General features: G+C 46.3%; 1 protein-coding gene across 3 annotated transcripts in view; it reads left to right on the top strand.

Moving 5' to 3' along the window:
• The window catches only part of HTT (huntingtin), a 142,687-nt gene that overhangs the window by 32,780 nt on the left and 84,785 nt on the right, over positions 1-25,122 (top strand). Inside the window, exons 7-21 of one of the 3 annotated variants that reach the window (XM_045990429.1) lie at positions 2,641-2,782; positions 3,522-3,700; positions 8,167-8,368; positions 9,662-9,709; positions 12,182-12,262; positions 13,603-13,964; positions 17,012-17,135; positions 17,396-17,514; positions 19,293-19,404; positions 19,650-19,787; positions 20,825-20,983; positions 21,073-21,170; positions 22,240-22,379; positions 23,356-23,419; positions 23,668-23,768. In XM_045990429.1, coding sequence (XP_045846385.1) covers positions 2,641-2,782; positions 3,522-3,700; positions 8,167-8,368; positions 9,662-9,709; positions 12,182-12,262; positions 13,603-13,964; positions 17,012-17,135; positions 17,396-17,514; positions 19,293-19,404; positions 19,650-19,787; positions 20,825-20,983; positions 21,073-21,170; positions 22,240-22,379; positions 23,356-23,419; positions 23,668-23,768 — 2,069 coding nt within the window. The remainder of the gene's footprint in view (positions 1-2,640; positions 2,783-3,521; positions 3,701-8,166; positions 8,369-9,661; positions 9,710-12,181; positions 12,263-13,602; positions 13,965-17,011; positions 17,136-17,395; positions 17,515-19,292; positions 19,405-19,649; positions 19,788-20,824; positions 20,984-21,072; positions 21,171-22,239; positions 22,380-23,355; positions 23,420-23,667; positions 23,769-25,122) is intronic. The other 2 variants (XM_045990439.1, XM_045990446.1) reach the window with 2 other exon arrangements.

Here is a 25,122-nt window from a genome sequence, read left to right as displayed (position 1 = left end):
CTTTTGTTAGCAGCCTTCAGACTTCCCGCCCCAGCTCACTGGGAAGTGTACTTGTGAGTGTCTTCCCCATGGGCCTTGAGGTGGGCACTCAGCACTTGTCTCCTCTCCAGCTTGCAGAATTTGTGGATGCCTCTTGTCTGCTCCTGTCCCTGTCCTCTTTTTGTCCTTGTAAGGCGATGTTTTTAAGAGCTGCGCATGATTTTCAGGGAGTGTCTGGGCAGCAGAGTTTCATTCACACGCCCAGCGCAACCCTTTTGTTCCAAAGGCAGCACGGGAATTGCCGCTGTGGCCCTTGGCAAACTATCCTGAAGTGGAGTAGCACGTTTCTAGCCCCAGGTGCCCTTCATGCCCGCCCCTGTCACTGCACTCCCCTCCTCCCTGGCAGGGGCTGCTGACTGGGCTTCTGAAGCCACCGGGGCTGTTTTGACATATGCAGAGCCGTGCAGTGTGCGTTCTTTTTGTCTGGTTTTGTTTGTTGCCACACATTAAGTTGGCGAGTGTCTTCCATGTCACCAGTGGGTAATTCATGCAGTGTTCATACCTGCGGGGTGCCCTGCTGTGTGAACACGCCATAGTTCACCACGTACTGTAGCTGAGCGACAGAAACCGGCCGTTTCTGCCTCATGCCCGTTGTGAGCGCTGCTGCCGAGCCTGCCCTTGCACATGTCATCTGGAGCACGGGTACAGCCTGCAGTGGCGGATCCTGGAACGGGAGGCTGCTGGGTTGTAGGAACGTGTGTCACCTGGTGTAGACGCTACCAGAAAGCTCTGTCATGTGCCTGCCCCTGCTTGTGCCAGTGTCCTTGGCGTGTGGGAACCCCGCGGCTCTGCCTCCTCCCAGACCTCGCTGCTGTGGGGCCCTTCAGGTTAGCCATTCTGATGGCTGTGCCCTGGTGTTCTGTTTTGATTTTAATTTCCGTTTTCATCCTCTGCAGTACTCTTGACTCTAAAGCTGAGTGATTTTGCATCTTTCCCCTCGTGAAGTACTCTTGGAAACCTGTCCTATGCATTTATTGAAAAATGGAGCTGTCCGCCCTACAGTCTAGTGCACTTTCTTCCCATTCCGAGAAGGGCCTACAACGTGGCCCGGGGGCCTGCCAGCTGCCTTCTCCAAGGTGTTCTCAGCATGATGGGATTTGGACCTGAGATGCCCCTTCAGACTCTGAGATTTGATTTTATTATTCCAAACTGTTGAACTTTACTGTGGGCTCACTCTTTAAAATAATGCTCAGCTTTCACTATGCTTGTAAGTGTGGACTGACATGGAATGATTTGTATTAGTTCATTGACGTGTGTGTGTGTTTTCACTCAGAGGAGTTACTTGAAGCTACCGGTATCTTTTCTCAGAGTTAAGGTTTGTCTGAGATAAGTTGACTGGGTTCTCCTGGTGGTGTTTGCAGGAGGCACTGGAGGCCACAAAGCACGGGGGCCTTCCAGGGGCTGAGGGTCTGGTCCTCTGTCTCTCTGGTTCCAGAGATCTAGTCTGTAACTTGACCAGGAATGGACAAGCCTCTGAGAACCAGCTGACAGCTAACCCCACCGTTAAGAAGGAGCTTCTTTATAAGTCAGGTGCCAATCTGTTAATGTGCTGCTCGTTTGCCTGGGGTCATGCCTCGTTCGTGGGACTCTAATGGTGTCCCCAGCCCAGATAGCTTTGCTCAATGCATGCCCATAGTAATGGGGACTAAATCATTGCTCAGAGTGGGGTTGAGAGTGGTGGAAGTGGGTGTTCTTATGGCAGCTAGTTCCCAAACTCAGGAAGCTCAATGGTCACGCCTTTTCTTTTCTTCTTCTTTTATTTTTCTTTAAGATTTATTTATGAGAGAGAGAAAGAGCGTGTGCACACATGATGCTTAGGGGAGTTGGCCAGAGCAGAAGGAGAGAGAGAATCAGACTCCCTTCTGAGCAGGGAGCCCAGTGTGGGGGCTCGTTCTTCTGACCAGAAGATCATGACCTGAGCTGAAACCAAGAGTGGGGTGCTCAACCTACTGAGCCACCCAGGCGCCCCACACCTTTCCATTCTTTGGAAATTTTTAACACTTAGTTGGCCATCATTGGAATTGTAGTATGGTCTCCTTTGGGTTATCCTGGAGGTTCCGTGACAAGGTCTTCTCTCCTTAGAAACATACTTGTGGATGCTGTGCTGCTGTGGTTTAGCTCGCCCACACGCTTTCCAGACCACAGAGCATCTCTTAGTGGCATTAACTGCATGTCCACAAGCCGTCTCTCAGGCTGGGACGTGGCTATAGCTGACTACTACAGTCTTCTCCTTGACTTCATTATTTGGGTGGTTTCGTTATTATTTTCTTTTGTTTTTACTGTCTTTATTTTGTGTGGCGTTGTTGGCTGACCCTGTACCCAAATGCTGTGGGTCCCCTTTTTCTAGAAGCTTAGGCTTTCACTCTTGGGTAGAGGACGTAGATACTGAGCAAATCCGTACTTAAAGTAAGGAAGTAAATAGACCACTTCTGCAAACTGCTCTGATATATCCCGAATTTCAGGTGCTTTTATTTAGCTGTAGGAAAGTCCAGTGGTTCATAACCTTCGCTCTGTAAGAATTTGGACTAATTTTGTGAAATAATATGATAAGCTTCATAGGAGTTTTGTCTTTTTTATCTACTTGGGTTTTTGCTGCCCTAGGTTTTGCTAAAGGCTTTCATAGCGAATCTGAAGTCTAGCTCCCCGACCATTCGGCGGACGGCGGCTGGCTCAGCAGTGAGCATCTGCCAGCACTCGAGAAGGACCCAGTACTTTTACAGCTGGCTATTGAACGTGCTCTTGGGTAAGAGTTAGTTGTAGGAGTGATTTTCCCCATGGTGTGCTGGAGTTGCTAGCATTTACCTGAGACACATCTTTTAAATTCTTTAAAATCGGACAGTCCCTTAGCTCCTAGCCCAGGCTCTTTGGCTCTGGCCAACTAGTGAGTGGGAAAGATGTTGAGGCAGCCATGTGCCCATGGTGGGTGTTGTGACGATGAGGACAAGGAGCCTTCTCTCTGCAGAAGTGCAGGCGGCCCCATGCCCAAGGACAGCTGGCGGGGTGGTGGGTGTGAGGCCATGGGTGCCCCATCTGCCTTCCTCAGTGGCACACTCTGTGGCTGTCTGTGTGGGCTCTGAGTGTGAGTCCCTGCGGCTAGACGTGGAGCCTGGGGTCCTGGCAGGTTCTGTGCTGACAGCTTCTCCCGTACTTGGAGTCATTCATGATGATCAGCACTAGCAAGGGTGGAGGGGAGCATGTGGATATTTGATAGGAAAGAACTGTCTGACTTACAAATGCTGCCAAACTCACGCTGACAGGCCTTGCTCAGTTCAGGATGTGACAGTTACCCTTTAAAGACTTTCCCGGATTTTGGCCCAAGGATGAGGTTCCTATACCCTTTCCCACAGCAGTGTCTATGCCGTCTTTATCCCTCACTACCAACTTTGTAACACGGTTCTGCTGTGGGTCTCTTGTTTTAAACAGATTAAGCCCTGAACCCCCAGCAGATGGTGATATTGAGAGATCTCATTGGTCCCTTACAGGCTTGCTGGTCCCCATTGAGAGTGAACACTCCACCCTCCTGATTCTTGGGGTGCTGCTCACACTCAGGTACCTGGTGCCCTTGCTACAGCCTCAGGTCAAGGACACGAGCCTGAAAGGCAGCTTTGGGGTGACACGGAAGGAACTGGAAGTCTCACCCTCAACAGAGCAGCTCATCCAGGTAGGAGCTGTGTGCTTTACTCTGGTGCCTATATGTAAATGAGGGATACTGGAAGAATCAAAACATTTGGAAGAGAAATGGCAGCACTGAGGGTTAAGAGCTTGGTCTTTGCAGTTGGGCCACCTGGTTCAGATCCTGGGTCACGACCCCTAGCTCTATGACCTCTGGATGGCAGTAACATCAGAGTACAGTGAGGGTAATCTCTTGTGAGGTTACCGAGAATATTACACACGCCCCTTAGGCTCCTGCCTGCCACAGAGAATGCTCTTACCCTGTTTGCAAAGCCAGGTCTCATGATATCAGTTCTGAGTATTTATTGAGCACCTACTGTGTGCTGGGCACACATTGGTGAGCATTTTGGCTGTGGTCTCTGGCCCTGGAACCTGTTATCTGCTGCACTAGTGTATACACCCAGGGAGTTAAGGACACAGTCCGTTGGAGTGTGGGGACAGTATGTTAAATCTTCTCTTCCCAATACAGAGAAACCCCGTGTGCATTCTCATCCAATGGGGTCTGCATCTGACTGCAGTGACAGACTTCATTTCTTTGAAGCTTGCTCATCCCAGTTATTTTCTTAACCTTGAAATAGGACAGCTACATTTTAAGCCTTCGGATTTTGTGAACTTGGCTTCAGATGTTACGGTTTTTAGCATATTTAAAGTACTGGGTGCTACTGAAGGCCTTACCCTTTCTGTGTGTTCATGGTCTCATGGCACATACAGGAAGGAGTTGAGACCCACAATCTGGGGTCCTGAGTGGGATGCCTTGGCTTCGTTTTCCATATTGGCGACATTGTAGTTCATAGGTATTTTGGTCAAGTAGATTTAGGAGTTGTGTCCTTTGCCTAAATTTTGTAGGGTATAAGATTATAAGTGGCTTAAAATAATTCTTGCCTAGAAATCATGAATTGAAGATGATTTAATGATTTAAGCATTCAGTCAGGCAGTATTTACAAAGTGCTTAGACTTCTTCCTGGTGCACGGTGAGGCCCTGGGAGTGCAGGTGGATGAGGGGTAACCGAGAGGGCGTGGGCTCTAAGAATCCGTGGGGTTGACCGTCCTTCTCTAGCTAGCTGGCCTTTAGCTGTCCCACAGAATATAAGCAATGACATTCTCTTGAGATATGATGCTTAGTGATACTGTCCTCACAACAAACATTACTGGTTGTTTTAGTGAGTAAAACAGGTATTCGAGTGGTAATAATGCATTTAAAAAAAGAGATTATTTTATCCTCATCTTGTTTCTTTTACTTTTTATTATGGAGATTTCCAGACACCACAGTAGACAGAAAAGCATTGTAAACCGCCTTCAGTAATTATCACCTGTGTTAATAATTGTCAACCAGGGCCAGTTATGGTTCACTTATAATCCCACATCCTTCTCTGTTTTTATATTTTTTTGAAGTAAATCCCAGTTGTCATATTAATTTATCTCTAAGTATTCTGGTATGTATCCCTAGAGGTGAAAACTCATCTTTGTTTTTAAAACTTAATGACAATGACATTATCTCATATATATATATATTTAATATATAAACATTTTTTCCTGGAGAACTGATTTTTTAACATTTACCAGCACCATCTTTTTTTTTTTTTTTTTAAAGATTTTATTTATTTATTTGACAGAGAGAGAGATCACAAGTAGGCAGAGAGGCAGGCAGAGAGAGAGGAGGAAGCAGGCTCCCTGCTGAGCAGAGAGCCCAATGCGGCCGATCCCAGGACCCTGGGATCATGACCTGAGCTGAAGGTGGAGGCTTTAACCCACTGAGCCACCCAGGCACCCCCCCACCTTTTAAAAAAATTTTTATTTATTTATTCATAAGAGACAAAGAGGCAGAGGCAGATAGAGAAGCAGGCCAGGACCCTGGGATCATGACCTGAGCCAAAGGCAGATGCTTCACCGACTGAGCCACTTAGATGTCCCCCATTGTCACATCTAAAAAAAAAAGGAACATTTCCCGAACATCAAATACCCCCTCACCTTCTGTCAGGTGTTTACGCTCCTCTTTTGGAATCAGTATGTAAATAAGATGAGAGTTCATTTGTTGGAGAAGCAGGTTATCCTGGGGAACTCCTGGCAGTTGGATGTATTGCTTGCCACCCCATTGTGTAAGCTAACTAATTTTTTTTTTAAGATTTTATTTATTTATTTGACAGAGAGAAACAGCAAGAGAAGGAAAACAAGCAGGGTCAGCAGGAGAGGGAGAAGCAGGCTTCCTGCAGAGGAAAGAGACTGATGCAGAGCTTGATGCCAGGACCCTGGGATCATGACCTGAGCAGAAGACAGACGCCTAGTGACTGAGCCACCCAGGCACCCCAATTAACATGTTTCTTTGTATTTCCTATAAATTAGTAACACGTTAGAATCTTGTCGGAGTTAGTGTACATTTTATTATTATTATTTTTTATTTTTAAAGATTTATTTATTTATTTGGCAGAGAGAGAGAGAGAGACAGCAAGAGAGGGAACACAAGCAGGGGGAGTGGGAGAGGGAGAAGCAGGCTTTTCGCCAAGTAGAGAGCCCAACATAGGGCTCGATTCTAGGACCCTGGGATCATGACCAGAGCCGAAGGGAGATGCTTAATGACTGAGCCACCCAGGCGCACCTAGTGTACATTTTATAACGTACATGGTATCTGAGTTCTATAGTAGTTATGTAATATTTTAAAAAAAGATTTTATTTATTTCAGCTAGAGAGTGAGGGATAGAGCATGGGGGTGTGAGGGGCAGAGAGGGAGGGAGAAGCAAGACTTCCTGCTGAGCAGGGAGCCTGACATGGGGCTCGATCCCAGGACCCCAGGATCACGACCCTAGCTGATGGCAGATGCCTAACTGAGACACCCAGGAGCCCCTATAATATTTTAAAATAAATACATAAGTATTGGGATTACATACTCAGAATTTTCTTGTGATGTTTTTTAAAAAAGCCTGGGAGAAGCAAGCAAACAATCACTAAATGGTGTGGTAAGGTGGTGGGTTGGTGGGCTGTAGGGGCCCAGAGTGGGGAGCCCCTGTCTGGCCAAGGTCAGGGAGGCATATGGAAGAAGCGTGGTGATGAGCTGGTGCTGATGGGTGAGTGGGATCGGACCAGACACAGGGAGTTGGGAGAGGTTTTGTAGACAGACTACAGCCTTTGCGCAGTCTGAGGACCGAGCCTCAGACTCACTCAAGGGCCCAGGGCTTCTTGTCGATGAGCAGGGGTGCTGGTGAACGTCAGAGTAGGACGCAGCAGCCCTTTCTACTGTGGGCCAACTACTGAGCTGCAGCAGTAGAGCCGGAAGACAACACTTGGAGGTGGCTGTGCTCCCAGAGAGCTTGGCGCATATGGGGGTTGGGACAAGTTTGGCCCGTGGACGGTGACTGTGGACCTGCAGCTCTTGTGATAGTGACCCCTCAGAAGGACGCGGCAGTGACGATGAAAAGGCGCTGCCTCCGAGACTTTGACTTTTTTTTTATACCCTTCTAGACTGTCTTTTTTTAAACATGTGTGTTACTTTTATGATAGTAAAGGTAGGGCTGCCTAACTTACCAAATAAACCTACAGGATACTAGTTCAGTTTGAGTTGCAGAGAAATCAGGAACAATTTGGTGGTATAGGTATGCCTGAAATTGCACAGGACATAGGGTGCAAAATTATTTATCTGAAATTCAAATCTAACTGGGTGTTAGTATTTTATTGGACAATGCTAATGAAATGGAAAAAGAGGGGCATCCGGGTGGCTCAGTCTCATTCTGAAGAGCGCGCCACTCTTGATCTCAGAGTCATGAGTTCAAGCCCCACGCTGGGTGCAGAGATTACTAAAAAAAAACCTAAGATAAGGGGCACCTCAGTGGCTCAGTCAGTTAAGCATCTGCCTTCAGCTCAGGTTATGATCCTGGAGTCCTGGGATAAAGAAAGCACTGTGTCAGGCTCCCTGCTCAGTGGGGAGCCTCCCTCTGTTCCTCCTGCCCATGCTCTCTCTTTCTCAGGTAAGTAAATAAAATCTTAAAATAAAATAAAAATTAAAAATATACAAAGAAAACGTACATTCAGTGTGTTCACATAAGGTAATACGATATCAAAAGCACTGGTGAACTTTGATGTGATGCATCTAATATATTGGGAAATGTTTGCTGTGGTCCTCAGGACAGGGTTCCCTGCAGGCTGTGTAGACCAGCTGTCCTCGCCCTGTATGTGAGCTCTGTTCTCCATTTCCAGGTCGGCAGTTAGGCAGACAGTCTTCGCTAGTATGCCACTGCCCTCGTGGGCTCTTCTCCTGATTTGTAAGGGCTTCCTCTCACAGTGGTTGTCATAGGACTTAGAAACTGTCACAGAAGCCGTGACCACAGTGGTAGACATGATGAAGACATTTCTAGGGGCAGAAACGGAGGCACACATTTTGCCAGCCTCGGACTCAAAACACAAAGCTGTGAACCCTCGGACACATTTTAACAATCATGGTGATCCCTCTTGTACCTCTGTTTCCAGGTCTATGAACTGACCTTGCACTACACTCAGCACCAAGACCACAACGCGGTGACAGGTGCGCTGGAACTCCTGCAGCAGCTGTTGCGGACGCCCCCGCCTGAGCTCCTGCGGGCCCTGAGCGCTCCGGGTGGTGGGCCACTCTCCGCCATGCGCCACCAGCCTGGCTGCCGGAGCCGCAGTGGCAGCATAGTGGAGCTCCTGGGTATGTTCAGCCCTGAGGCCCTGTGTGGGGCCACTTGCCTGGGAAGTTCGGGGCTGGCGCTGCGCCGGGCGGGACCAGCCCCACTCCTTGGAAACCCAGTCTGGAGACTGGAGGATGGCAGGTGGCCAGGTCAGAGGACAGCGTGAGGCCTGCCTCTGAGGCCGGCTTCTCCGCCCTGGCCTGGCTGCCTCTCCGTGGCACCTTGGCCATCGTGGAACGGAAGTTGCAGGGAAAGTATTTATTGGACCCTCGTGCTGCTGGGCCAGAGGTGGGGACCTTCAGGTCTCTGTGGGGATTTTCAAGTTCCCTTCTGCCCTCAAGGCCCCTTTTTTGCTGTCCTCACTGACTCTAGGACACTCCCTCCTGTACCCCGCCACTGCTCGTCTTTATGCTTTTGAGGGTCGGGCCCTCATCCCTCCACGGGTGCTGCGCTGTGGCCTGACCACTGGTTTTCCTCCTGCCCCTTGAAAGCTGGAGGAGTTGGGATCCCGGAAGCATAGCCTTGAGAACTAGCTTTGGCACAGAGGAGGCTTCTGAGGCCTCGGTGGACTCTGGGCCTCCCCTGGGCTGGTTGAACACTGCACATGTGCCATGTGGCCTTTCCTTAGCGGCACTGACAACCTGGAGGGTTTGACTGGAGGCCTCATTGCTGCCTCCTCTGAACGTAAAATGTTTGCCTGAGCCAGGGGCACACAGTGAGGGTGTGCCTGTCCATGTGCTGGGCCCTCCAGAGGCCTCTGCTCTGTGGAATGCGTGCCCTACAAATGCTAATGACTAATGATCATTGCTAACGAAAATTTATATCTGATTGGTAGTTGACCAAGCAATCTGTGAGTTCTGATTTTTTTTTTTAAAGATTTTATTTATTTGACACACAGAGCACAAGCAGGCAGAGAGGCAGGCAGAGGCAGAGAGAGAAGCAGGCTCCACACTGAGCAAGGAGCCCGATGTGGGGCTCGATCCCAGGACCCTGAGATCATGACCTGAGCTGAAGGCAGCAGCTTAACCTACTGAGCCACCCAGGCGCCCCGAGTTCTGATGTTTTTAATTTGACTTATTAAATGCACATTCTTTGCGCTGCTTTGACATTTTAGGTCGCATTTTTGGAACTGTGTATTGGGGTGCTGGTGGGATTTTCATGTGTCAGGATTCATGTGTTGAGGCTTCGCCGGTGGATATACATTCATACAGTCTGTAGTTTTAAAGTTGAATCACGGTTTTTGAAGATTTTCAAATGTCATCTGTATTTTAGCAGCTTATTATCTTTCATCTTTCATTTTCTGTGATTTACAGCTGGAGGGGGTTCTTCATGCAGCCCTGTCCTTTCAAGGAAACAAAAAGGTGATTATTTCAGAAATCAGAGTCTTGTGTTGAGTCCCATTGCTTTTTCTGTATTTTTGTAATGCCGTCGACTGTGCCCGTACCTCTTCTCCACAGAGTGATGTATGTATAAATGTAACTGGGCCGGAATGGTTCTGTAGGGTGGCTTTTGAAAATTGCTTGTGTATCAAAATGGCTTTGTCATAAATTTTTAATGCTTTAGGTCAGGGGTCAGCGAACTTTTTGTGTAAAGGGCCTGTTTTAGCCTTGTGGGCCTTCCTGCCTCTGCTCTGTTTGGCTTTGTCTTGTGGCAGAAGGCAGCCACAGGAGATGCTCAGCTCATGGCTGTGGCTTCCGTGCTGTGAAACTGGAGTTACAGAAATAGGCCTGCTCTAGTTTGCCTGCTTCTGTCTTAGAGACTGTGTTATGTTTTATAAAGGTAACTTGCTTTTCCTGTGAATTCTGTGTAGCATTAGTCAGGAATGATGTTTGGTTAATTATTTGGGTAATTTGGGCTGGTGGCAGTTTTTCAGCTATATTTAACTTTGTACATCCCAGAACATTCTGATAACAGGGGTTTTTTTTGTTTGTTTGTTTGTTTTGTTTTTTGAAGTGTTTCTGATCTCTAATCGGAGAGCTTTGGTACACATGAACACTTGAACCCACCAGTTATTTTCTTTTCCAGTCTGGATTTCCAGAGGAAAGAATTGCTGGCATTTTCTGTTTTGAAATCTTAAAAGATGAAATCTTTCTAAGAATTTATTGATGTATAATCGACACAAACATATGAATATTTCTTTGTGTCACGAGTTGAGGGTTTGTGAGCCTAATGCCTAGGGTTACTTGCAGTATTGAACAGTACTTTAACAGGACTAATATTCTAGCCTTGACTGGGTTAAGTAAACATTTCCTAGAATTAGAATCCATCATGTTTAGGCCGTCATAGTGCAGTATATTTAATCAAGTGTGAGAAATTGGTGAAACACTAAGGTTGTTTGAAGGCCACTGGCTTCCAGGCAAAGTCAGTCTCTCTCTTCTGGAAGCAGGAGGGGACCATGCAGGCAGTTGACCAAGGTGCCTTATTGCTTAGCCGCCTTCCTGAGCGGTCCACCGTTAAGATGAGCTTTTCCTTCTAGGTAGGAAGCTGGTACGTCCCCAATATCTTTTTTGTGTTTTTAGCGTTTTTGTTTTGTTTTCCTTTCTCATTGCGAGCTACAGTTTTAAAGCTTTCTTTGTTACAGTTGCAAAAATCCTTTTTCTTCCCCATGTGAGATCTGCAAATCTGTGAGAGAGAACAGGAGAATTGACGTTGGATGTGGGATGAGGACAGGGGCTGTGTGGCAGCCTGGTGGGGCCCTTCTGGCAGCATCTGGGATCTTGTACCCCTTGAGGAGGGCTCCTTGGGACAGGGGGGCAAACCCTGGTTCTCAGGGCAGAGACTGTCCTCATTAACCCCCCACACGCAGGGTGGATTTTTCTTGCTTTCTCAGGGTCAGTCACTTGTTCTGTAAGAAACGACCCTGTTACTTAGATAAGCCAAATTGCTGTGTTCATTTTATATAGATTTTGGGTTTCCTCTGCTTTTTCTTTGCCTTTTTTCCCCCTTTAATATCACACCAGTATAGATTTCTGGAAGTTGTCACACCTATGCCCTAGTCCTCGGAAACTAGTGAAATTAGGCATTGGAAATTGCCAATAATTATTTCTAGAGGGTCATTTAGTGACCTTATGTGTAGTGGAACCATGATGATTTAACTAGTCCAATTAAATCATGTTAAGACTTTTCTTTTCCTTTTTTCTTATCAATATAACACAAATTGATATAATTTGGAAACCAGGAACTGTAAAATATTTTTTTATAGCTTCACAAAAGATGAACTATTATTCCATCCTCCCAGATCATATGGCCTCAGGTTCTGATTACACCATAGAGTCTGGCAGCTTAAAGGAGAAGAGAGTAGAAGTGATCTTTGGGGTGACATTCTGTGTATGAACTCTTTCTGTTTTTAAGTTTGTATTTTGACTCCCGTTGGCTGCTGGCACGCAGTGTGCTATTTGTTTCGGGAGCTCAGCGGTTATGTGTACGCTCTGATTGCCATTGGAGATACGACGTGAGTGTCCTAAGGGCTAACAGAATTGGTTCTAGTTGTAGCTTACGGTCTTTGAGATTGAATAGTAATATAAATTATCCAACAGTAATACAGATCTAAGTCAGTAAATTCTTATTAATTATTAAAATACTTGGTGTTATAGTTCTAGAGTCATTGCTTTTAACTTTGTGCTGTATAGGTTTATTGATTTTAGTAATATCTAAATATAATATCTTGGCATTCTCTGTGTTTAGCACATTAGAGGTACAAAAATACTTTATATATACCACATGAGAGAGCGAATTAAATATGCTTATGATTTTCCGCTTAGAATGTGCATCTGTTTGATTTTTGAAATCCTTCCCGTAGCAAGCTTAAGGACTCTTGCTACATCATTTCCTAGGGAAAGTGCTCTTTGGAGAAGCAGCAGCCTTGGAGGATGACTCCGAGTCCAGATCGGAGGGCAGCAGCTCCGCCTTCACAGGTAGCTCTCAGGGAGGGACAGTGGTGCCACCCCTCCCGTCCTTCTCCTGGCCCCTTCCCTGCGCCTCCCCTGTCCCTCATGAGGGGCGTGCTCCTGGGGATAGTGGTGAAGCCAGCTTGCTCAAATGGTGGCTAATTCCTACTATTTTTGGACATTTACTTTGAAATGTGTGTGTGTGTTTTCTTGGATCAAATGTTTGCTGTTTTCCTTAGGTTCTTTGAAAATTAGGTTTATACTCCCTGAGCATAACTCTTACGTAGTAGGGGATGGTAGGTAAGTGTCTCATGAATTATATGGGTTGTGAGAGGAAAATGGGATTAAAAATTGTCTGTGGACAGCTTAACTTGAGAGAAATTTACATTTGTTTACAAATTCTTTATTCATGTTATGAGAGAAGTATTGGTTAATATGCTAATAATTGGATTAAATGAGAGGGGTATAATCCTATCCAAAAGAATATTTTTAGACAGCTGAAAATAAGATGAAAGTATTTGGGAAAGAAAATCTGAATAATTCCAGTGGTGATTATTTATTTATTCACTTTTATAGAACAGAATTTTTTTTTTTCTTAATTACAAAAGTAAAAGAAGAAAATCTAAATTCTAGCTCTCTGCCACATTATACAGCTCGAGGGCTCACTGACCCAGTGGTCTTTAGGGAGCACTGCTAACACCTGGGTGTAGATCTTTCTGTAGTGATTTTTACGTAGTGTGTGGCTTTTTTAATGAGAATTTAAAAACAGAACTAGGAAAACATGCTGCACATTTGCAGTCCAGGAGGGGAGGACTGGCTGCTTCTAAGACAGCTTCAAGCAGTCTTGAACAGGGTCTGGGAAGAGGGCAAACCCACGTCAGAGAGATGGTGACTTTCCACTGTTTCTGAGCGCGACCTGCTGAGCAAGAGCACCCATACGCTTGTGCCTGACCAGCCTGCCTGTGGGGCGCGATCTGGCTTCGCTGCTCCAAGCTGAGGCTGAGCAGTTGCTCAGAGACTCAAAGTGGTATTGTTTCTGAGCATACGTCAGTTTTTACAGTGAAATACCATTTGAGAATATTCATAGCATTTAGGAAACACCGACTGATAATCCTTATTTTATGACTGTGACATGGTAATAGAGTGAAAGTTAAGTCAAGAATACAGTAAAAAGCAATTTTAGTAATGTTTGAAGAATGCACTCATCTTGTTTTCAAAATTTACTTGCTCACATTTTCACTGTATTTCACTATTTTTTGCAGTTAAAACATTTGATGACAGTGAATTTTGGGGTATTTTATAAGCATTTGATTCCCTGTTGAACGTTTCCCTGGCCCTTTGAGGAATGAGTGTTTCTTTGTCTTCAGCCTCAGTCAAAGGTGAGATTGGTGGTGAGCTGGCTGCGTCTTCTGGAGTCTCCACTCCTGGCTCTGCCAGTTCAGCTGCAGACTCTGTGGGCCACGACATCATCACCGAGCAGCCCCGGTCACAGCATACGCTGCAGCCAGACTCAGTGGATCTGACCGGCTGTGACCTGGCAAGCGCGGCCACCGACGGGGACGAGGAGGATATCCTGAGCCACAGCTCCAGCCAGATCAGTGCCGTCCCGTCTGACCCAGCCATGGACCTGAATGATGGCACCCAGGCCTCCTCCCCAGTCAGCGACAGCTCCCAGACCACCACTGAGGGGCCTGATTCAGCTGTGACCCCTTCGGACAGTTCTGAAATTGTAAGTGGGTGAAGGGCTCTTGCCAGCAGGCCCAGACCTAGACCCTCCTGCTTATTTCCCTCTTCCTGTCTGACTCACTGAGGAAAAAACAGAGATCACCAGCTCAGGTCATTAATAGGGAATTCAACCCCATCTAAGATCCTCCCTGAAGACAATGGCTAAGTGTCATTTGTGTTGAACATGGAGGTCAGATTAGGTTAGTTGATGATACGAATTTTGCTAAACTTGAATGCATTTTAAATTCATTAAGAACTTGCTGAATACAGATTAGATCATTATTTAAAATATCTGTAAGGACCCTATTAACAGATCTGTGGTCTTTTTTTTTTTTTTTTGAAAGATTTTCTTTTTTTTAAAAAGAGTTTATTTATTTATTTGAGAGAGAATGAGAGTGAGAGAGAGAGCATGAGAGGGAGAGGGTCAGAGGGAGAAGCAGACTCCCTGCGGAGCTAGGAGCCCAATGTGAGACTTGATCCTGGAATTCCAGGATCATGACCTGAGCCAAAGGCAGTTGCTTAACCACCTGAGCCACCCACGTGCCCCAGATCTGTGGTCTTAATACATTGTAACTAAAAACATTAACACTGTGTATTTAACATTTTTTTTGGCTTTTCAAAACCTTCTACAAGATATCCCCTCTTATAGACCATGGAGTTAAGTATATTTCTGGTCTCTGAGCTAGCAGACAAGAAGCACCTTAAGGATGGTCTGAACACCAAGTTTGGTAAAAGTGATACAGAATTTAACACTCCTTTTTTTAAAAAAACAATTTGTACTGTTAAGTGTTCTGTTACTATTGGATAGGTTTTATTAAGAACATTTTTGGTTTGGTTTGGTTTTTGGATTTTTTTTTTTTTTAAAGATTTTATTTATTTATTTGACAGAGAGAGATCACAAGTAGACAGAGAGGCAGGCAGAGAGAGAGGGGAAAGCAGGCTCCCTGCCGAGCAGAGAGCCCGATACGGGACTCGATCCCAGGACCCTGAGATCATGACCTGAGCTGTAGGCAGCGGCTTAACCCACTGAGCCACCCAGGCGCCCTGGATTTTTTTTTTTTTTTTTTATGTGGATGAATGCAGAAGCATCGAATGACAAAATAATGAGATAAGTCACTGGTATGTCCCTATTGAGCAGTTGTCAAGTTGTCACATGGATTCAGTTTCTGATGGCCATGTGGATTTGCAGTTCCTCGGGTAGAGCTATGAGCTTACAGATGAGGTTTTTAACTAGAAGACCTGGGAAAGCGTAGGACAGACAGTTGGAACAGTATGCAGGAAAAACGAGAAGGTCAGGGAAAGTGCTGGCCGTTAAGTGTGTGGGGGAGATTCTGCTGTGTGTTTATTGCACCAGCTTCCATGGGGTATCTTGCCTCTTTACGATGGATGGTTTCTGGTGGATTTGTTAGAAGTAGGAATGAAAGGCTATGGAAAATTCTGAAAACTTTTTGTCTCTTGAAATTACCCCGTTGTTCACTGGGTAACAGTGCTGGGAAGGGGACCCCTGCAGGTCTCTCTGGCCTGTAGAAAATGAACATCTTCCCTTGATAATTCCCACATTGGTGGAGTTCTTTACTGGTTTATAGGATGATTCCCTGTCTGTTATGTAGTCATTAATTATTTGCTGAACAAGTATACTGAGCGCCTGTTAAGTTCCATGGAGTGTTCACAAGCTGGGGACGAAGTAGAGGGCACAACATATAAAACTCCTTGCTCACACAAAGCTAACGTTCTAGAGGAGTCATGAGACCCCTTCCATGCTGTCCGGGACAACAAAGAGCTTTGGCTTTCTAAGCCATATAGCCTCTATCACATGTTCCTCTCTGCTGCTGTCATGTGAAAGCAGCCATTGACTATATGTAAATGAACTAGCATTCCCATAAAACTTTATTTACAAAAACAGGTGGTGGGCCAGGTTTGGTCATTAGGTAATGGCTTAACTACCCCTATTCTAGGCAAAGTGTGTGCATGCATGTGGGGGCAGATACTAAGCAAGTAATCAGTCAATAAGTAAATAAATACATAGTTAGGTGGTGATGAGTGCCATAGAGGAAAAGAAACAAGTGAAGGTATAGAGAACTTCCTCGTGAAATGGCCCAGCGCGGTGGCCAAGGGGCTGCTGCCAAGAGCCACCAGGATGAGAATTTCGGCACGGTGGTTTCCTAACCATGTAGCCTGGAGCATGTGTGACCCTTCTTGCCTCAGTTTTCTTATCTGCAAATGGAGGGTAACAGTACTTGCACTGTGAGACTTATGATGATGCATATAAAGTGGTTTTTGATTCTGCCTGGGGCATAGTAAAATATTCAAGAAGTATTGTTTTTATTATGGTGAAATTTCTCATTTTAATACTTTTTTTAACTGAGGTAAGTTTTTTTTGGTAAACTAATTGGGACAGTGGAGGTAAATCATTTCTTTCGTGGTTGATTTTGAACGTGTGGTAACTCTAGGGACTTGGAATGACTTTTCAAAAATGATGCAGAGTTTATTTCAGTTCCTGCTAATGTATTGAGGTTCTGTCACTCAGTTTTTCAGGTAAATTACATGGGATTTCAAGTGAATATGTAAAGTTTCACAATATGGATCATAATTCAAGTTTACGGCCAAGTGTATGATACACTGTGTCCAAAACTTAGTTGATTTAGTCCTGGCAATTTAGAAGCTAACCTAGTGTAGTGTTAGGTATTTGTCTAAAAGAAGGTATTTGTCTTAAAGATTTTTCTCATTGTTGACTTACTGTAAAACTTGCTTGTGAAGATAAAGATTTTTGTTTAGATTTTTTTTTATTAATATCACAAAGAGAAATTTTCAGGTTGGAATTTCTTTGGCATTTTTATAGTCGTAAAGCTTTTTGTAATGTAGTAGCAGTGCGTGATCAAGGAAGCTTGATCATGGACACGCACACCTCTCTGTACATTTCAGGAAATGACCTTTGTGTGAGTACGAGAGATGTGGTCCATGTGACTTTTGCCTTTGCCTTTCCCTGTCGGAGAGCCTATCCCTCGGTGATGTCCCTTCAGAGCCCTCACCAGCCCCTCTCGTACTGTGCAGGTGTTAGATGGTGCTGACAGCCAGTATTCAGGGATGCAGATCGGACAGCCACCGGACGAGGATGAGGAAGCCACGGGTGTCCTTCCGGATGAAGATGCAGATGCTTTCCGAAGCTCTGCAGTTGGTAGGTGGACCTCAGCGGTGTGCTGTGGAAATGTTTTTTTCAACCCTGACATCGCAGTTTTACCTCAGCTTCCAAGAAGAAATCTTGGAGTATCTTTGTTTTCTGAGTTGTAAATAGAAAATAAGGAAGGTCAGTTGAGGAATGACTGTCCTTGTTCTTGATTTAAATCCTGTACTTTCATGTGGACTTTGCATAAATATGAATATTGGTTTTTTTAATTGGAAACTTGTCGCTCAATCTCAATTTCTGTGATTATGAAGCTCTTCAGCAAGCACATTTACTGAGAAGCATGGGCCACAGCAGACAGGCCTCTGACAGCAGCATCGATAAATTTGTCTCCAAAGATGAAGCTGCTGAACCAGGAGATCAAGAAAACAAGGTGAGATGTTTAGGCAGAAGACCACTTGGCATTCTAAGCTTCTGTGAGTGTTTAGGATCACTCTGGCTACTGCCCGTGTGCCTTGCTTCTAGCTTTCCCATCTCTGAGCTTCTGCCCACCTATTTCCCCTTAAGTAGTGACCACTAGGTGTGCTCCTCTTTTCTGCCTCTCCAGATACTACCCAGATCCTCGAGAACTAGCTCAAGTTCTGCCTTCCTGAGAGTCCTTCCCAGACAGATCTGTCTTACACTGATTGCTACCTTGCCTGATTTCTTGGGCCGTTCATTTGATGGTCATGCTTTGTCTTGCAGCACGTCTTGTTTTTGTTTGTGGAATAATACATTTGTTTGTTTATGGTGGTAAAATACATATAAATTTTGCCAGGGTGACTTTTGCGAAGTGCACCCCCCGGTGGCGTAAGTGCGTTCACGTTATGTGGCTGTCACCACCCTCCATCTCCAGAACTCTTTCCCTCTCCCCAGACTGAAACTCTGTCCCCATTCGCCACTAACTCCCTGTTCCTCCCTCTCCCCAGCCCTTGGCTCCCACCATCTCCTTTGTGTCTCCCTGGACCGTAGGACATGCCTACAGGTGGAACCATGTGGTATTTGTGACTGGCTTAAGTCACTGGGTGTAATGTCCTCAGGCTTTATCTGTGTTGTAGGAGGTGTCAGGATTCCCTTCCTCTCTTGACACTGAAGCATATTCCACTGTGCAGGTGGACTCCATTTTGTTCTGTTCATCCGTCGATGGATCCTTGGGTTTACATTCTGCCTTCTGGCTGTTGTGAGTGATGCTGCTGTGAACTTGGAGGTGCAGGCATCTCTTCAAGACCCTGCTCTAAGTTCTTTGGGGTAGACACCCAGAAGTGGAATTTCAGAGTCCTCTGGTAGTTTAGTTTTAGGTTTTTTTGAGGACTCCCTGCACATTGTCCACAGTGGCCACCCCAGTTTGTGCTCCCATCAGCTGTGCACAGGGTTCTGGTTTCCCTAGGTCCTCGCCTAGGCTTGTCATTTTCTGGCTTTTTTTGAGAGCAGCCATCCTACTGGGAGTGAGGTTGTATGTCACTGTGGCTTTGACTTGCATTTCCCTAATGATGAGTGATGTGGGACATCTTTTCATGTGCTTACTGGCCGTTGTATTTTGTCTTTGGAGAAATGTCTGTTTAAGTCCTTAGCTGTTTTTAATCAGGTTTGGGTTTTTGTTGTTGTTGACTTTATCCATTGAACTGCTTGTAAAATATCCCTGAATTGCTTACCTTTTTACCTGTAAGTGGCTTATCTTCCCAGTTAATTTTAAATTCCTTGAGGGCAGGGAACAGTTTCGAACTTAGTCCGTCTGTAGATGCCCAGTCATCCTGCAACCTCCATGCTTCCTTCCAGGTCCTGCTCCAGCCAGGTCTGCCCCCTCTCAGGTCTGGGCATTCGCAGGGCTCTTGCCTCTGCCTGAGTAGCTGCCCCTTGTTCTCTAAATGGTGGCTCATGCTGTTCTTGCCTGAGCAGCCTCTCCTGAGTGCCGGCTCCCAGCTGCCTTCTCTCCAGCATGCCCTCTCTGCACCCTGAGCTCATCACTGCCGCTGCCCATGTGACCCTGTGGCTCAGCTGCCTCTGACCACTCTGATTGGGCCCCACCGTGGTCTGTGAGAACAAAGATGGGCATCTCTGTGTCCCCAACGCCTGGCATAATTGGTGCTCTGGATCTGTTTATTGAACACAAAGTGAGTGAATGTGCTGGTTCCTTGATCCTAAGACCAACAAGTGTTGCTTTCTGTGTTGTAGCCTTGCCGGATCAAAGGTGACATAGGGCAGTCTACCGATGACGATTCTGTTCCTCTTGTCCATTGTGTCCGCCTTCTGTCTGCTTCATTTTTGCTGACTGGGGAGAAAAATGGTAAGTATAGAAGGCAGGTACAGAGCTGAAGGAAATACTGATGTCTCAAGGTCACCCTGGTGGCTGATTCGTGCCTCATTGCTGTAGCAGAGGGAGGGAGTAGAGTCTGGGCCGAGCGGCGGCTTTCACTGACTGATGGGAGAAGGGAGGGGATGCTGGGGGAGCAGGGTTACTGGGTCTAGTTTTGTTCCTGTGGAAACTAAATGTCCGCTGCTTGGAAGGTGATCTCAGTGGTTTCCTTGCAGTGTTGGTTCCGGACAGGGACGTGAGGGTCAGCGTGAAGGCGCTGGCGATCAGCTGTGTGGGAGCTGCTGTGGCCCTTCATCCCGAGTCCTTCTTCAGCAAACTTTATAAAGTGCCTCTTGACACCATGGAGCACCCTGGTATGTTACAAGTTCATGGCTTGTCCCTCACGTTTAGTCGGTACTTTGGAAACTACTTCAGACCATCTTGGCTGTTGTGGTTTAGAGTAATACATGTTCTGAGTTGATTTGTGGTATTTTTTTTTTTTTAACATTTATTTGACAGAGACAGATCACAAGTAGATAGAGAGGCAGGCAGAGAGAGAGAGGGAAGCAGGCTCCCTGCTGAGCAGAGAGCCCTATGCGGGACTTGATCCCAGGACCCCGAGATCATGACCTGAGCCGAAGGCCTGAGCCACCCAGGCGCCCGATTTGTGGTATTTTTGAACTGTGTTGTAGCTCCATATAAAACACATAAATAGTAGTGCCTTTTTTTTTTGGACTCCCTGTCGATGCAACGTTTCATTTAAACACACGTGACGAGACAGTAGATAAGTGGGAACATAAGAGCCACTTTACATACATACTGGATTTTTACCAAAAGCACAAATCGTGTATAATCAAAATTGCTTTGGGTCACACTCAGCCAGGCCAGATGTTCACACTCAGAGACAAGTGGCAGCCGAGACGAGCAGAGCAGCTGCAGATCCAGCTCCTGTAGCACACGCTCTGGGACCCACTCTCATGGTGGAGTAGATGGGGGAGGAGCCACACTTCTAAAATTATCCTCCCGCCTTCTCCCCCTTTCCTTGGGTGAGGGGACACACTTGTGCTTTTAAATTCATATTAGGTAAGTGTGGACTAGATTGAATTTCTCTAATTTTTTTTTTTTTGAAGTCAAATCTTGGAATTTTGATTATTGGTTGGCAACCTGGAATTATAGTCCAGAACATCTGTTGTGTTGAAGTGATAGCAGACTTGTGATGAATCTAGAATGCTTAAACCTCACTGTATTTTTTTTACTGCTCATGGCTATTAATATTCAAGTCTCTTCTAGATTTGGATTGCCCCCCCCACAACCTTTCTTTTTTCCCTCTTTCCTGAGAATGAAGCTTTTTTCTGAGTTAGAAAGTTGATGGTAGGGGCTTGTACAGTGGCTGGGCAATTTATCTCTACAGAGGAGCAGTACGTGTCAGACATCCTGAACTACATCGATCATGGAGACCCCCAGGTCAGAGGAGCCACGGCCGTTCTCTGTGGGACCCTCATCTCCTCCATCCTCAGCAGGTCCCGCTTCCAAGTGGGGGACTGGATGGGCACCGTCAGAGCCTTGACAGGTAACGGTGGAGTTTTCAGTGCATTTTCTAGGTAGAATGCCCAAGTTCAAGTTTATGTAAAGGTGCTTGCTGTTTGCTCTTCTGGTCAGGAAATACATTTTCTCTGGCGGACTGCATTCCTTTGCTGCAGAAAACTTTGAAGGATGAATCTTCTGTGACTTGCAAGTTGGCTTGTACAGCTGTGAGGGTAAGCATCATCTTTTGTGGAAGTCAGTTCTTTGATTAGTGGAGATTTTGCCACTGTTAAAACTAAAATCGGGCTTAATACTAAATAGTCACAGATATTGCAAAGCTGTAAACAGTAGCAGCCGTGTGTGTGTGTGCCATGACGCTGCATTTCTGCAGGTGTCACTGGTCAGGTTTGTTTCTAGGGTGTTGCGGGAGTTTCAGTACTCCGAGTGTTTATTTGAAATGTTCCTTTTCCTAAAGGGTCTATTCAGACATACACTTGGCCAACATGGAGGGTAAAACCTGTTGAATTAAACCCTACCGGCACTCTCGGGCCCACAGGGTGCTGAGTTGGGGACCGGGGGGCTGTGAGGTTGTTCGGTGAGCTCCGTACCGTGTCCCTGCAGCACCCCCGGTCTGGATGCGGCGGCGTGCTGGACCTTTTTAGATCAGCTGGTCTGTGAACCACAGCTGGCCAGTCACCAACACTAATGGTTAGCTAGTAAAGATCGAAGGAAAACCCCGACAGTTGTCGCATGAATAGGATACCTTCCCTTTTCAGAATGTCATGGCAGGAACTGTTCCTTAATTCCAGATGTTTGCCAAGTTTCAGTTGCTCTGTGTCTGTGGGAGCACAGCAGGTCTCTGACCTTGAGTCCACTCATGTCCACTGTGTGCCCCGAGGGGCAGGGAGGGCGCAGCCAGGGGGGCTGTGCCGTGGCTGGGGGGCCTTGGAGTACACGGCTGCTTAGCAAAGGACCCGGCTCCCCCATTGGCCCTGGGTCTGAGGTTTGTTTTAGAACAGGTTTACCCCGGCTCCATGGTCACGAAATTGATGTCTGGGAGTAGAGGCCTTGACCAAGACAGCAGTGGAAGGAAGGAGGACATACGGTGATGGGGAAGGGACATGTTTATTGCTAAACTGGAGTTAAGGACATTTCTGAGGGACGTGGGGAAAGTTCAGCGTCCCTGCCACGGTGAGAGGAGGAGGAAATGGGAACGTGGCGGCATGCTTATGCTGTCGGAACCATCAGGAGACAGTGGCGGCACTGAGCCTGACCCCATCACGTGGCAACCTTGTCTTCCAGCACTGTGTCACGAGTCTGTGCAGCAGCAGCCACAGTGAACTGGGGCTGCAACTGGTCACCGACGTGCTGACCCTGAGGGACAGCTCCTACTGGCTGGTGAGGACGGAGCTTCTGGAGACTCTCGCAGAGATTGACTTCAGGTGAGTGATGAATCAGGTTCCTTAGGTCCATAAACCAAAGCTGCTCAGGAGTTCGGGCCAGGAACTGAGAGACCTCGGTCATTGCTTCAGGTGCTCATTCGTGATGGTCGTCAAGTCACCTGTGAGTTGGGAGTCTGGGTGGCGTGGAGAGCTGATGCTGCTTTCCTTCTCAGCTTGCTTTGTGCTTGGGGTTTTACGATACGGGTGGAGGAGTAGGTCTTCCTGGTGGTCTCAGTCACCTGAGCGGCCTGGATGGAGGGCACAGGAGAGCTCAGACTGGCATCACTCTTGCTTGTGTGGACAAAAGGAACGTCCTCATTGCACCGAACTTAGGTCACACAGCTCATCTGTACTTTGTTGCAATTAAAAAATAAAGTGATGCCTTTTGCATTTTCTAAGAACAAGTTTGGCTTAAGATGTTGTCTTTCGGGAGGGGATATTTCTTCTATTATCCAGGCATCTGGGTGTTTTCCATGCAGCTGTTACAGTGTGCTTACTGTGTGCCAGGCTCAGGGCTAGTGCCCCTGGGCGGCTAGTGGGTAGTTTGTTTCTTTCTCAGCATGTCTCTGTGAATGAGGGGTGGTTCTCAGCTCTGGCTGCTGGGAGGGACCCTGGGCCTGGGGCAAAGAAACTGCCCGAGGCCGTGCAGCCCCTCCCCGGAGTTGGCAGGCCCCTCCCCGGTGGCTGAGCTCACTCTGAGGCCCCTTGGAGTCTCTCACAGTAGATTATTGGTATTTATTTTGAAGAAAACAGTTTACTAAGTCTGAAATGAGGAGAGGAATATGAAGTCTACTTACTTAAACCTTGGTCCTTCCATGGGTCTGAGGGACGTGCTCCCTCTCTGGTCTTCTGGGCGGCAGGACCAGCCCCCTCCGGAGCCGCCCTCTGTGTCCTGCGTGTCAGGGTTGTGCAGGCCGACCAGTGGGTGTCCATGGAGTCACTAAATTGTTTCGCGTTAAAAATGTTCTTTTGTTAGGTTGGTGAGCTTTTTGGAAGCAAAAGCAGAAAACCTGCACAGAGGAACCCATCATTATACAGGGGTAAGCAGTTCATTTTTGTGAGGCTGTGTCGTATCTTCCAGGAGTCATCCTTCCCAGGGTTGTGGGTCTCCTCTGAGCGTGCTGTGTTCTAGACTGACCCTGCGATTCAGGTTGTGACAGTTGTGCTTGTGTGTGTGAATTTAAGACTAGTGGTCGTGAGCGCTCCCTCATGGGCCTTCCACAGTATCTTACGTGAAATGGGCTTAAAGACAGATGTCGTATCAGTTTTTGTCTCCTTCTCTCTGAAGCTTTTAAAACTGCAAGAACGAGTGCTCCATGATGTGGTCATCTATCTGCTCGGGGACGAGGACCCCAGGGTGCGGCATGTTGCCGCAGCGGCCTTGATAAGGTATCTACCACCCATTTTCTCTCTTTGGTCACTTCCGTGGTGGAAGTGTGAAGTGGTAGGAGGAGGGGAGCTCGGACATCTGAGAGTAGGTCAGCATTTCTGGATCCTGGACACTCACTTTGAGCTCCTCTGAAAGCATCAGAAAAGACCAGGAATCTAAAGTGAGGGTGAAAACAGGGCTAGCCTCTAAAAGTGATGCACTTTCATGTGAGAAGTTTGGAATGTAGAGAAGAGCACAAAGAAGAACATAGAAATCTCCTTTGGTTCTGCCTCTGGAGACAATCACTGTGAAATGTGTTGAGTATAACCTGTGCATGAGTCTCTTCTACAAAATCGGGACCAAGCTTACGTGCAATTCAGTGATCCGATCATTTTCACATACTACCTTATCGCATCTTCCTGCTATCAGACTCTTCTAAAAAAAAAAAAAAAATCTGGGCGCCTGGGTGGCTCAGTGGGTTAAAGCCTCTACCTTCAGCTCAGGTCATGATCTCAGAGTCCTGGGATCGAGCCTCGCATCAGGCTCTCTGCTCAGCCAGAGCCTGCTTCCCCCTCTCTCTCTGCCTGCCTCTCTGCCTACTTGTGATCTCTCTCTCTCTGTCAAATAAATAAATAAAATCTTTAAAAAAAAAAAAAAATCTGACTCTGCCAGTGATATCTGGAGCCGCCCCCCATATTCAGGTATGTTCGTATGTTTGCACTGAAGTACATGACATGTCCTACAGAGTGAGATTGGTGAAGGCCACGCATACTGTTTCAGAAAAAGAAATATAGTGAGTGGCCAGTGACTTATTCTGTAGTTGTGATAAACTTTTATGTAAATATTATTTGGTTGGACAGTAAGTTTTCTTTGACTTACATAATGAATAGTGCTTGTGAATATTGTTATACACAAATGCTGATGTATACATTTTTTCCTGAGAATTAATTCCTGGAAGTTTAGGTACTTGGCCAAGCTTTCTGGTGTTGTGGGGTTTTTTGTTTGTTTGTTTGTTTGTTTTTTTAATCTTTCATAGCTTTACTGAAGTATGATTTTGTGTCCCTTCACAATCACCCATTTTAAGTGTACGATTTAGTGACTTGTAGTACACATAGAGATTTATGTAACCATCACCACAATCCCAGTTTTAGAACATTTCCATGACCCCATCACCACATAGCTGATATTACTTCCACTTTTGTGGCTACTGTGGATTGTCCTGGCTGAACATCTGCCCACAAGACATTGTGTGGACACATGTTCTCATTTCTTTTGGGTTGGTATGTAGAAGTGGATTTTTTTTTTAAAGATTCTATTTATTTATTTGACAGAGTGAGAGAGTACAGTAGGCAGAGCAGAAGGCAGAGGAAGAGG

The sequence above is a fragment of the Meles meles genome, chromosome 2, assembly GCF_922984935.1.
Source record: "Meles meles chromosome 2, mMelMel3.1 paternal haplotype, whole genome shotgun sequence".
Taxonomy (NCBI): domain Eukaryota; kingdom Metazoa; phylum Chordata; class Mammalia; order Carnivora; family Mustelidae; genus Meles; species Meles meles.
This window is presented reverse-complemented; position numbering and strand designations above follow the sequence as displayed.